General features: G+C 52.4%; 1 protein-coding gene across 1 annotated transcript in view; it reads right to left on the minus strand.

Moving 5' to 3' along the window:
- CASTOR2 (cytosolic arginine sensor for mTORC1 subunit 2) overlaps window positions 1-10,877 on the minus strand; it is a 59,122-nt gene extending 48,245 nt beyond the window's left edge. The window contains exon 1 of the mRNA XM_081255922.1: window positions 10,639-10,877. Within this exon, the coding sequence (XP_081112048.1) occupies window positions 10,639-10,751 (113 nt within the window). The 5' untranslated portion in view covers window positions 10,752-10,877. The remainder of the gene's footprint in view (window positions 1-10,638) is intronic.
- Between the last annotated feature and the right edge of the window lie 2,981 nt (window positions 10,878-13,858).

Raw genomic sequence — 13,858 nt, forward strand, 5'->3', positions numbered from 1 at the left:
CTCACTGTGGGTCAGATGCCTAAGCCCTTGATGTAAAATTTCCCACTTAATCTTCAGTGGAACCCAAAGAGCTCGATAGCATGGTGCCTATTTTAAAGATGGGGAAACTGAGCCTCCTTTGAGGCTCTCAACAACTTGTCCAAGGTCACAGAGCTGGTAAGTGGTGGACGTTGGGTTAAAAACACGTTTTCTTGACTCTTACAAGTGTGTACGCCCCCTGAGAAATGGGCCTTAGCACAGGCCTGAACCCCAGTCTGCTAGGTGTCTGCTGTGTGAATTGGGGTGAGTTACGAGCTGCTGACTCCACCGTCGGCTGGGAGCCCTCCTTCCTATGGAGCCTGGTGAGGGAAAAGGATGGAAAACCCTACTGCAGCCTGACACGTAGTAGGCTCTCAAGAAAGATCGCCGAGGCTAAAAGCTTTGTTTGTTCTAAATCCATCCTATCAGTCACTGTCTCAGTGACTTTTGAACTCTGAGGGAAAAAGATTGAACTTTGAGAACAAATTTCCACCCACTGTCTTTCCTGCTCAAGAAAGGGAGTAAATCGCGGGGTGGGGAGGGGCTCAAGGAAGGTAGGCCTGGTGGAGAGGCCCTGAGGGTGGAGAGGAAAGTCCAGGGGAGTGTGCAGGAGGCCCACCTTGGAGGGAAAACTAACCCTACCTTGAACATATGCACCTTGTACTGACCAGGGTCCGAGGCCTGTGCAGGAGGAGGGAGGCCTGACTTGACTGCCCCCAACTCCCTTCCTGCCAGAACTATATATCTCCCGGCAGCCTAGGCTCAGATCAGGTGGCCACAGCCTAGGCTGGGTCAGCTGGGGAGCCCCCTCTCCACTGACAGCTGCCCAGGCCCTCCAAGGACCCCAAGAGCTACAGGAACCTACACGTCACACTTCCTTGCCTCCACTGATGCGCCCGCTTAGGTGACACCAAGTTCCAGTGAGCGCTGTACCAGGAAGACCACGGGCAAAGCCTGCTGTGGCCAGGTGCTTAACCTGGGCTATCCCTTCCCCATAATCCTGTTTGCCCACAAAGACACCGAGTCTCCCAGAGGTTCAGTAGCCCAGACTGTGGTCACCCAACCGGTAAGGGACTCCAGGCTCCTACCCACATTAAGCTAGTGTGGTGGTTTATGAACATGGACTCTGCAGCCAGAGGCCCTGGGTTCAAATCCCTACTCCTCAGGTATGTCAAACGTGCAGCCTCTGTGGGAAACAGCTTGGCAGGTCCTCAAAATGTTAAACACAGAGTTACCATGTGACCCAGCAATTCCATCCCTAGGGATCTACCCAAGCGAGATGAAAACACACATTCACACCAACACTTGTACACAGATGTTCACAGCAGTGATCTTTATGATAACAAAAATGTGGAAACAATCCAAATATACATCAAGGGATGAATAAACAAAATGTGGTCTATCCAATACAATGGAATACTATTTTATCATAAAAAGGAATGACGTATTGACACACAGCCTACAACACAGATGAACCTTGAAAACATGATGCTCCGGGAAAGAAGCCAGTCACAAAGAACCACATATTGTATGATTCCATTGATAAGAAATGTCCAGAACAGGCAAATCCCTAGAGACAGAAAGTAGATTAGTGCTGCCAGGGGCTAGGGAATGTCTGCTTATGGTTTCTTTTGGGGTGACGATGGACGAGTTTTGGAATTAGACAGTGGTGATGGCTGCACAACTCTGAATACACAAGAGGCTACTGAGCTGTACACTTGAAGAGGGTGAATTGTATGGTATGTGAATTATATCTCAATAAAGCTGTTATTAAAAAAAAACAACCCTACTCTTCACTTGTTGGTTTTGTGATCTTGAGCAAAGTCAGTGTCTCAGTTCCCCCATCTGCAAAACGGGGCCAGTAATTGTACCTACGTGCTAAGGGCTACTGTGAGGATTAGATGAGTTAATGCATGACGTGCTCTAAGCCGCTGTCTCACTGGGTGCCAGCTCTTTCCCTCGGTCTGACTCTGCTGCCCACGCTGCCGTGGCTCACTGCCATCCACTCACCCACCACACTGCCCTTTGGTTCTGCACACTCGCCAGGCTCCTACCTTTTTCTTTTGTCCCCCAAATTTCCGTAAAACATACATGCTATCAAACTTATCATCTTGATCATTTTAAAGTTTACTGTTCAGTAGTAAGTGCATTCGTATTGTTTTGTAACTGATCCCCAGAACTCTTCATCTTGCAAAACTGAAACTCTATACTCACTGAATAACAAGTCCCCACTCACCCCCCCTCGCCAGCCCCTGGCAACCACCACTCGACTTTCTGTCTCTATGAATCGACTTCTCTAGGTACCTCATGTAAGGGGAATCAAATACTATTTGTCTTTCTGTGACTGGCTTATTTCACTTAGCATAATGTCCTCAAGGCTCATCCATGGTGTAGCATGTGTCACAATTTTCTTTCCTTTTTAAGGCTGGATGATACTTTGTTATATGTACAGACCACATTTTGCTTATCCGTGCATTTGTCTATGGGCACTTGGGTTGCTCCCATCTTTTGGCTATTGTGAATGATGCTGCCATGAACATGGGTGGGCAGATAAGACCCCAAGCTTGTAAGCCTAGATCTCAGAGGTCAGAGTGTGTCCAATGTATTATAATTAAGGCAAGGAAGAGTGTAAGGCATCCAGAGGTGAGCTTCCCCTTAGAAGGTGTAATTTAACACACTCACCACAAACTGAGTAGCTAAAGATTTGGGGGAACTGGCAGCTGGGGATGATGCTGGTAGGCCTGTCTGCTTGTGCCAAGGTGCAGCACTGGGTCTTGGACAACCAGAATCTGACTGCTCCAGCACCAGTGGGACTAGGCTGGTTTATTCAGGGCTGGTTCCTCAGACCGGAGGTCTGTTATAAGAAAAACATTGGCCGGCAAGCGCAAGCTCAGTCCTTTGCAACAGAAGATGAGTCAGTGCAGTGGAGCACTGGTCCTGAGGAGGCCTCGACATGCACCTGGCGTGAGGACAGAGGGGGACTAGCTCTCCCACCCTATACCCTGAGGCACAGGTGATCCCAGAAAGCCACTGACCCAGCCCCAGGGTGGCTTCAAGAGCTATCTGGCTGAATGAAAGCTGGCTAGGGCGATCACACATTCTGGTTTGCCCTGTTGTCCAGCGTACTTATTTTTAGTGCTCCCTGTTATTCTCAGAAGTGTCCCCATTTGGATGATAAATTACAGAGTCACCATATCAGTTACCCATTGCATAACAAATTACCTGAAAACCTAGTCGCTTGAAACAACAAACTTGTGTATCTCTCACAGCTCCTATGGGCTAGGAATGTGGGCATGGCACACCTGGGCACTTCTGGCTGAGGGTTTCTTATGAGGTTGCAGCCCAGGTGCTAGCTGGGGCCGCGGTCATTGGAAGGCTTGCCCGGGGCAGGAGGATCTGTTGTCAAGGTGACTCACTCACAGGCTGGCTGTTGGTGGGAGGCCTCAGTTCCACTCCACTGTGGGCCTTTCCACAGGGACGCTTGAGTGTCCTTAAAACATGGCAGCTGGCTTCCCACAGAGCGAGAGAGAGACAGAGCACAGCAGTGCCAGGCAGAAGCTATCGTTTTAAGCCCTAAGCCCCAGAAGCCTCGCAGCACTGCTTCTGTTCCCTTCTGCTCATTAGAAGAAGGTCACTAATCCAGACCCCACACTTAAAGGCAAGGGAGGTCTAGCTTTTGAAGGGAACAGTGTCAAAGAATTTGGGGTATTTAAAAACTACCACAGTTACTCTAAAACTAGGGCATGTGTGGTGGAGAGATGGGGCAAAGCCAGAGAGGACAGAAGTCAGACCAAAGAATATTCACAGTGCCAGATAAGGATCCGGGCGCAGTCTGAGAACGGTCTTGAGCAAGGCAGAGATACAGTCAGAGATTCAGAGTGAACCATGACATCTACCCCAGCACCACCTCTGGTGAGGCCACAGGGCCTCCACTCAGCCCCCGCAGTACCAGCTGTCCCCTCCTTCTGGGTCTTTGGGCCTCTCACCCTCTACCTTTGGCAGAGAACACACCTTTTCTTCCCACTGGACCAAAGCTCCTTTTGTGTCTTCCACTGGGCCCCGCACATAGCAGGTGCACGTTGCAGGGTTTCTGCATGAACAAAACATACCAATTTGCACCAACCCCAAGCTGTGGTCACACGGGCCACAAGTCCCAGCCTGCACTCTGCGTACACCTTTCTCTTTCCAGCCTCCGGGCCTTTGCTCCTGTGGTTCTTCCTGTCCAGAGGGCTCTGGCTGTGCTAACCATTTGCACTGTCCTGGAGGCAGACGGGACTGGTGGCAAAGCTGTTTGGATAATTCAGTGGGGAGATGAGGAGGACTGACGCCTGGAGAAGCAGGGGGCTCGGGCGAGGAGGGGCGGACCTCGCTAAGCAGTCGGATGTGGGGCAGGCCAAGGACAACTCTGTGCTTACCATACCTGGTGCTTGGGAGCTGGGGCTGAGCCAGCCCCTTTCTCTGGGGCAGCAACAGGTCATGGATACCCCAGGCGGGTGTGGGAATTGGCTCTGGGGCTCACCCTGTGCTCGCCCCACCTCCTCCATCTGTGCCTTCCCCACCTCCTCCATCCGTGCCCACTCCCTCCTGCTCCTTGCCCGGCCTGTCTTCTTTCATCCCCAGCACCTCTACCTCCTGACATCTCCCTATTCCACCCAGACTCAGCTCACAGTGCCACCTCTTCTAGGAAGCCTTACTTGCTTGCAGCTGGGGGATGCTACAGCATTTTGGCTGCCCCTTTCAGAGCCGTAAATGCCTGGCGTCCTTGGTGAGGTACCTGGAGGGCAGTGACAGAATCGCCACGTCCTAAATCCGAGTGTGATTGTATGCGCATAAGAAGCCTTAGAAAAATCTCCTAACCCTGGGCTTTTCAAACTCTGCCTCCACAGACTGTCACTGACCAGCTTACAGGGCATGTTCTCTCTCAGCTGATACTCACTGGAGTCGACAGTAGAGACCAGGCTCTATCTGACGTGCTTGTCATGGTTTGTCTCTCTAAGTCCTCACAACAATCTAGGCAGTGGACATGATCACTATGACCTCTTTTAGAAACTGAGCACACAGAGAGGTCAAGCATCTTGCCCAAGGTCACACCGCCAGGATGTAGGGGTGCTGGGATTCCACCCCAGGTGCCGGGTCCCAGGTCTTAACTCCCCTGCCAGCCTGTCTTTCCCTAATGCAATCAAACAGTGGCTTCAGCCCCATGCACTCAAGAAAACAGTGGACTCTGAATGGACTTTTTGCAACTTTGAGCTTTTCTCCTGTAAACGCCTCTACCCGAGACTTGCAGACTGCGGGTCTGGCCCAAGTGGGCAGTGTGGATTTCTGTGAGCACGTGCTTACTACATGTCACTTTGGTGCTTTTTCTTGCCAGTCAAATGGACTTTCTGGATACAAGCATTTCACAAGCAAAAAAAGATGGTGCTGCAGCTTCCTGTCACCTGAACTTGCATTTCAGGATAATGATCTTGCCCCCACCCCTGCCCCCACTTCATTGCCATGGACTCTCAGTGACACCTCTGCTTAGTGGCCCCTGGGGAGTGGGTGTCCAAACCGGTGTGATTTTAGACCTGGCTGAGTGGTCTCAGGATAGGTTCTACGACCACACTTCCTGGGTTCAAATCTCAGCTCTGCCACTTCTGTGTGTCCTTGGGCACTCAAGGTCCTCAGTTTCCTCATCTGAAAAATGGGGACAATCCAGCTCCAACTTTAGAGGGTTGCTGTGAGGATTAAATGAACTAACAGATATATGGTGCTTGGAACAGTGCCTGGAATGTAGTAAATGCTTTATAAGTGTCAGCTATTATTGTTGTCATTGTTGTTTTTACCGTACACTTATTAATTATTCCCAGTTTTCCCTTCCGGGGTTGCGACAGTAAATTGGGGTCCCCAGGGAGCCCCACCTCCCGGAGGCCACAAGCTTCCAGGCAGCCAGCCCCAGCTGCAGTGGTGGATCCTGATTAGTTCGTGATAGTCTCATTTCCTGTAACTGTGACTGGTGGAGGAATGCTCATGTGCCTAGCTCTGACCAATGAGATGAGAGTCTGTGTATGAGGGGGTGTGTTCCCAGAAAGGTTTTCTCATAGACCCTGGGAGGCAACAGCCCTTTTGCTTCCCTCGCCACCCTGTCCTGTGACTGCCCATAATGCCTGGAGCTGCCCCAGCCATTCCACAGAGCCAAAGAGAAAGACCAGGCCCTTGATGACATCATCAAGCCTTTAAGTTACCAACCCTCAAACAGCCCGATTCATGACCTCATCGCGCAAAGTTCATACTTCTTATTGTCTGGGCCAGCTTATTTGCAGCCCAAAGGAGCCTGCTGATATTCCATGGTTGGTCACATTACATCTTTTTGAGATTAAGCCCATCATACCAGAGGAAGGATCTGAGCTCAGCTGTGCTCTCAGGGAAGACTTCCTGGAGGAGGTGAGGCTAAAATGGAATTTAAAAGAAGGAGCAGGTGAAAAAGGGGGGTAGGGCAAAGAGCAACATTCCAGGCAGAGAGACAAAGGCCTGAGGCTAGAGACACTATAGCGTGTGTGTATGCACGCAAATAATCTTTGTGGCTAGGAGCCATGTGAGCTGAGACTGGAATGATGGGGTGGGCTGTGGCGGGCCCTCAGCCAGGAGCCATGTGAGCTGAGACTGGAATGATGGGGTGGGCTGTGGCGGGCCCTCAGCCAGGCTACAGAACCTCAGGCTATCACAGGGCGAAGCTCTGTGGTAGCCTTGATTTTGCTCAGCCAGGGTCTCCGCCTCCAACTTTGTGCCTCGAATAAGTGTACTCAGCCTGCCTTCTGCCCCCTATTCCAGCCACACTCAGATGCTACCCTGAGAGTTGGGGCAGGGGCACTGGGCCTTGTTTCTCCAGGTGTGATTCAGCCTGCCGAGCCTCTTCCAGCCCCCAAGGCACTCAGAAAAGACTCTGGCTGGAATCTGGGTCACTCTGCACGAGTCAGACATCCATCAGATAGGCAGTTACTAAGTGCCTACAAAGCAGTGTGCTAAGCACAGCAGAGAAAGGACCTGGTTCAAATCCCAATCCTGTTTCTTCCCAGCTGTGTGACCTTGAGCAGGCCACTTTACTTCTCCAAACCCAGTGTCTTCATCTCTTTGGAACAGATGGTAAAATCAGTGGTAGCTCTATTATCTCTGGTACTGGAAGTGGGGTGGTGAGAGAAGGAAAAGATAAAAAGATGCACAAAAAGCTTCCTGAAAGTAAGGTTTATAATCTAGGTGGTGGGAGAATAAGACAAGCAAATGATATACTGTTACGGAAAAAAGTTGAGAAGTGAGGAAAGGTTAAGGGGAGGAAGTAGTAAGTCTAGATGGGAAGTGATGAGGGACACGCATTCCTGGCAGAAGATAAGGCCCACAAAGGCAGGGCGGAAGGGATGCAGAAAGATCTACAGGTTCCATCCCGTGCTCCTAAAGCTTTAGAACAGTACGCTGCAAATACAAGGGGGTGGACATAACTGTTGAATATGGGTGTCAATGAACCTGTAATAGCAAATCTCTGAGCCTGAGCCAGAAAGATGCTGATTCAAATCTGGGCTCTACCACTTACAGCATGACCTTGAATGAGTCACTTAACATTTGAGCCTCAGATTCCTTCATTGCAGACTCCTTCATTCCACCTAATTCACAGAGTTGTACCGTGGCATATGCAGGATACTGAACCAGGATCTGGCTAAATCCTATTTTAAAGCCCTAAGATACAGTGCCACCTCCTGCAGGAAGCCTCCCAGGCTCCCTCAGGCAGTCCCCCAGATCCTGCTGCTACCCCCTAGGTACTCCCTTCCCTGCTGTATTGTGATCACCTCTTCTTCCTTTCCCACCAGGTTCTGGGTTTCAAAGAGGAAGAGGCAGGGTATCTCAGCATCTCTTGAACCTAGCTGCACCCGCACACAGAGTGGGCATCTACTGATGCCACATCCCTCCCCAAGCCTCCACCCAGGTTGACATGAGAGGGAGGAAGTGACTAAGTCTGCTGGGGGTGGAGGCAAGAGGGGTTCAGGAAAGTTTTGGGTGATAGCACTAGATGTTGAGGGTTGAATAGGAATTTACTGCTGGGGGGTGGGAGGAGGAGGTTCCAGTGAGGGAGGGAGGGAGGGAGGGAGGGAGGGAGGGAGGGAGGGAGGGAGGGAGAGAACTAAAGCCGGGAGGTGTGAAGGGAAGTAAATTGTGGGTCACACAGTATTTGCCAGAGAGTGACTAAAGATGAGAATTCTGGCTTCAGATCCCAAAGGGTCTCAAATGCCATGCCGAGGATTCACCCCTACAGGGAGTGACTGAAAACTTGTAAACAAGGCACAGTGACAAAAATGACAGGGCTATGGGCCACCACTTGGGGGCAGGTACTGATGGAAAAATCAAAAAAAGGACCAAAAGTTCTACCTGGATGACTGATCATTGAAAATTGCTTAAATAATATATCCACACCCCACTACCCCTTATACTTGCAGAAAAGCCAATTTCCACAATCATTCCATGCTACACACACACAACAGCTCTGTGAAACCTAGGGGGCCAAGTGGTGCTGTCTTCATCATAGATGGGCAAAGTCAGAGCCGGAGAAGGGAAGGGACCTTGCCATGGTCACACAGGCAATGAGGGGGCTAGTCACAACCTGAAGCCAGTGTCCTGGCCCAGAGTGCTGGGGAGGCAGGCCTTTGGCCATTTGACAAATGTGCTCAGCACCTTCTAGGGCCAGACCCTGCACACATGGAGGTGACCTTTGACCTCTGAGTCATCTTGAGACTGGACTGGTCACCTGGGCCTCAGACCAGCTGCCTCTTGCAAGAGTGGGAGAAGCGGGACCCACTGAGGGGTGCGGTTTCTGTGGTCAGACAGGTCAGCAGGGGCTCACCCCCAGGACAGGTCTATCTATGAGTCCTCCAAACTGGACCCTGGGCTGGGGGCTGGAAGAGGGCCAATCCCTCCGTAAAGGGAAAGGGGCAGAGGGAGTGGCCCTTTGCTGCCTTTCTAAGAAGCCCCCAAATGCCCCCTCCTCCCAGCACCCAGGCCCCGCACAGCAGCAGCCTGAGTCATCATCCCGGTGGCTTGAATGGTAGCCGAGAAATCAGCCAGGGGGCTGCCTGGGGCTGACGGCCAAGGGTTGGAAAAACAAGGCCATTTTCTCTTAACTCCAGCCTTGGAATCTCCAGACAGGCTAGGGGGTGGGGAGCAGAGGGCAGGTAGATGCAGAATGGGTGGGTGTCAACAACCAGATGGGGCTGGGGTCGGGGGCAAGGAGGAGGGGGAGGTTCAGAATCGGAGCTGTTGGCTTTTGTTTTCAAATGACCTGTTTAATAATTACCTTTGCAATCAAAGGAGCCAGGGCCCAGAGAAGGTGAGGATTCCAACCCTCCATACCCCAGCAAGCAGCCAGAGAAGAAAGTAAACAAGATGCCACTGGCTCTCATTCCATCTCGCAAACAATGGCGGGACTGAGCTGCCCGCTCACACACACACACATCGAAGTGAGATTTCCAGGGAAGAACTTTAACAGGCAGATAAGAGGCTCGGACTGAATTATTTCCCCACATCCCGGGAGCTCCCCTGAACTCAGCACCCAAGGGGGGGTAGCCTAGGGGCCCTGCATTTTAACATTAACCTTGACCTGTAATTTATTCATTCATTTTGCAGAGAAGGAGAATTACCTCTGCCTCAACGCCCGGAAAACCCAGCCAGCAATAACTTCATCCCTTTCAACAGTCACAATGGTGGACAAACAAGGGATTTAAGTTACAGCGGCTAGCTTGCACTCACACTCCACTGGGCTAGGGCTCCATAAAAAAACACCACCCTAATCCAAGCACCCACCGGGGCTCACAAAAGTCAGACCCTGACCGGCAGTGGGAAAAATCCAACTTGGTTTTTTTTTTTTTTTCAACCTCCCAAGGCCTTCAACTATTTTTCCTCCTGCAGCATCCAAGCCCAGCCTCAAGGCAGAGCCATAAACACGCCTGCTCCTCCCCCTTCCACGGTTCGGCAACCGCCCCCCCCGCCGCCCCCCCCAACCTTCCCGGACCCAGAGGAGAAAGAACCACAGCGACCCTCACCCGCAGCGCCCCCCTCTGCCCTCCCCCAGCCGCCCGCGCCGGCCGCAATCCTCGTAGGCACCTTGAGATAAACACCCACTAATGATTTTATGATTTTCTGCTCTGGGTAGCCGCGCTCAGCAGAATCCCTTCCCCCGCCCAGGCGACGGGGGCCGGCCCAACGGAGGGATTGGGGGATGGGGGGGCGTTAGTTTGTTTCTTACACTGCCGCGTCTCCACACCTGTTTTTCATTCATTCATTCGTTCGTTCATTCATTCATTAGCGGATTCGTCACAGCTGCCTCCCCGGCCCTCTGGATCTCAGGGAGAGGATGGGAGGGGGCTAGGGTGGGGGAGACAGCGGCAGGGGTGCATCTTGTAGGGAGGGTCGGGGGGGAAGGACCCCGTTGGAGGGCATTTTGGGTGGCTTTGTCAAACACAAGACGAGCGATGCGGCGGGGGCGGGGCGGGGGCGCTCCCCGGGGCTCGAAGTTGTTTTCCGAGCCGCGGCGGCGAGGACAGCCGCCCGGGTGCGCCTCTTTGTCTCTCCCCGGCCGGCGCCGCGTCCCCGCGCGCTCACCTGGTCTTGGAGGACAAGAAGGCAAGTTTGATCAGGCCGTAGGTGAAGAGCGGGATACTCTCCTTGGCGACGCTGGCAACTTGCAGCCGGTGCTCCAGTATGTGGAGTTCCATCGTCCGCCCGCGCTCCGCGGCAGCTCATCCGCGGGGGGCGAGCCGCGGCCCCCGCCCCCTGCACGCCCAGCCGGCACCAAGCGCCGCGGGCAGCCGGCCCGGTGACCGGGAGCTCGGCGCCGGGCGGGCCGGGGCGGACAAAGGGGAGGCCCGCCAAGCCGCGAGGGGCCGCGGGCGGCGGGCGAGGGCGGCAGCGCTGGCGGAGCAGCAGCGCGCGGCGCCCGGCGCGGAGAGCAGCTGGTGTTCGCTGTAACAAACAACTTGCCACTCAAACGCCGGCCCGCTGGGCATGCGCGGCCGCCGCAGGGCGTGCCGGGACTTGTAGTCGCGCGGCCCGGGCGCCGGCGGCCGCTGATGTCAGGGGCTGGGCGGCCGCCTTAGGGGCCCGCCCGAAGCGCTGGGGGAAAATGCTGGAGCGCGGGCCCCCACGGGCCCACGGGGAGTCGAAGGGCAGAAACGGGGGCCTTTCGAGCCAGCCTGAGCCTGAGTGCAAGCTCTGTCCCTCAGAGCTCGGGACTAGGCGCTTTTGGGCGCAAAGCGAGTCGCCCACAGAACTCGCGCGCCGGAGGTGACCTGAGTCTGGGAGGGGAGAGATTTGGAGAAACCGGTAATTACAGTGCAGAGGAGCAAAACAGAGAGGGGTGCGGGGGACAGAGATGGGGCCTTGGGGGGTTTCCTGGAGGAGAGGACATCCAGGCTGGGTTCTGAGGGATGAACGGGACCTCGCTGAGGAGGGGGAGGGGGCGCGCGGGGTTGGAGGCCAGCAGTCTTCCAGGCAGAAGGAACAGCGTGTCCAAAGGCACAGAAGCGTGAAAGCCCCCACGGTGCTGTGTTTGGCTTTGTTGGAGCGGAAAATGTGAGGGAGGAGAGGCAAGAGATAAGGCAGGCGCAGTCACCAGGAGTCCGGTCGAGAGGGTCATGTGTGCAGAGTTAATGAGGTGGCCGTTTATCCGGCGGGAGAGAGGGTGATGGGGACTGCAAATTAGGGAAAAGTCCGAAATACACCCGAAGGGCTTCCCACCCCGGGGCCGGTGTGCCCGTGACTACGTCCCGCAACGGCTCCCCCTTAATGGCTGACTGGAATTTTGGAATTTTCTAGGTTAAAGTTACTGGTGCTCTGCTCGTTGGCAGAGTAATTTGGGGACGTGATGGGTCAGGTTTACCTGCTGGGCCCGTCTGGGAACTCTCTTGGAGGAAGATTCTGGTCATGCCCTCTCACATTCCTCTCTCAGCCCACCTCTGTGAGGTAGGGACACATCAGGCTACCTCATTTCCACAAAGGGGCTTGAAGCCCGCAATCTGGTGGCTCTTAAAGCGTGTTGACCCCCTTCCCGGTTTACTTTCACTAAAGAATTTATCACCATCTAATAAAGAATATTCTTTTTTGTTTTGCTTGTCTGTCTCCCTCTTCTAGCATCTCAGCTCCATGAAGGCAGTGGTTTTTGTCTGTTCTCTGCTGTATTCCCAGTGCCTGAAATGTGGTTGGCAGGTGAGAGACATGCATTCAGTATTCATGGAATGCATAAATGCGTACGTCTATTCCTCTAGCATCTAGAGGCCTAGAAGGCCCCAAAAGAAATGCATTCAGGGGCCAGGCAAGTGTGAAGATGTGTGAAGCAGTTGGGTATCAGACAGGTGGAAATGGTACAGAAGGGAGGCCAACCTGAAGGCATAAAATTTATTAAAACAAAACCCCCAAAACAAAAAACCAACGGGTGAAACCAAATAAACAAGGCTAAAGGCAGGATTTGGTCAGTTTTCTGACTTCTGCTTTCAATGGCCTAAGTCTAGTTTTTAATCTGCAAGCCATGACCCATGAGTGGGTGGTGAAATCAATTTAGCAGGGCATGACTAGCATTAAAAAATAAATTATATTGAATAGAAAATGACACAGAGCTTTGCACATAGTATGGGTAGGTTACTATCATCTTTTCTGTGTTCCAGGAAACTTTCGTTTTGGCCACACATGAACGTGTGGGCACGCAGGCATGTGTGTGCGTCTCTGTGTGTGCATGCACTGGATCTTTATGCAAAGGTATTTCTTTTTGTGCATCTTGGTCAAAAACATTTGAAAACATTGGGCTTTCTAGTTAATCAAGCCAGACTATTGTAAAGTTTGCAAATTTAGACCATGTTGGTTGGATTTATAGAATTGCTTTCACTGAGCTATATTTGGTGCTTAAGATTTCTGTGACACTGACACCTGAAATGAATGTTGGGATGTTGAGGAAACTGACCTCTAGGTTGCCAAATGCAGAGGATGGTTTCAGGCTGGGGCTAGGGTGAGACATTCACTCTCAAGGTTATGCAAGTACTGGCGTGGCATGTTCTCATGGAATTCACTCCTCTCTTGATTCCTTAGCATTGTACTCTTCTGGTCCTATCCTGGTTCTTCTGGTTTTCCCTCTTTGGTTTCTCCTCCACCCAACCCTAAAATGAGCAGAGGCCCACCTGGTGTTCCTTCCTGTGGTGTATTTTTACAGCAATGGCTGCCAGTGAATCACGCCTCCTGGGAAGCCATCCCACACTGACTTTGGGTTTGGCCATGTGAATTTCTTTGGCCAGTGAAGTCTTACCTTGGTAGCACATGTACTTGGTAAGTCCTGTGCATTGACACTTGCCCACTTGGATGCTCCTCTGAGGCCACTATGCTGTAAAGAAGCCCAAGTGAAAGTTAACATGGAAAGAGAGGCCCAAGTGTTCCAGCTGTTCCAGCTGAGCCCTGTCCCCTGCCGACAGCTGGCATCAACCAGACATGTGAGTCTTGGACCTTATAGCTCACTGTCCAGACGAATGCAGCCCCATGAATGAGCCAGGTGAAACCAGAAGAGGAACTACCCAACCAACCTATAGAAGAATATTAAATACAGCTGACCCTTGAACAACATGGGTTTAAACCCCTCGGGTCCACTTATACACCGTTTTTTTTGATAGTGGATAATGCAGTGCTGCAAGATCCATGATTGGTTGCATCTGTGGTTGTGGAGCCGTGGATATGGAGCCATGTATATGGAGGGCCATCTATTAATTATAAGCAGATTTTCAACTGCAAGGAGGGTCATCATTTCTAATCCCCTCCTTGCTCAAGGGTCAACTGTAGTTGTTTT

The sequence above is a fragment of the Mesoplodon bidens genome (genome assembly GCF_964165515.1).
Source record: "Mesoplodon bidens genome assembly, chromosome: 15".
Classification (NCBI taxonomy): domain Eukaryota; kingdom Metazoa; phylum Chordata; class Mammalia; order Artiodactyla; family Ziphiidae; genus Mesoplodon; species Mesoplodon bidens.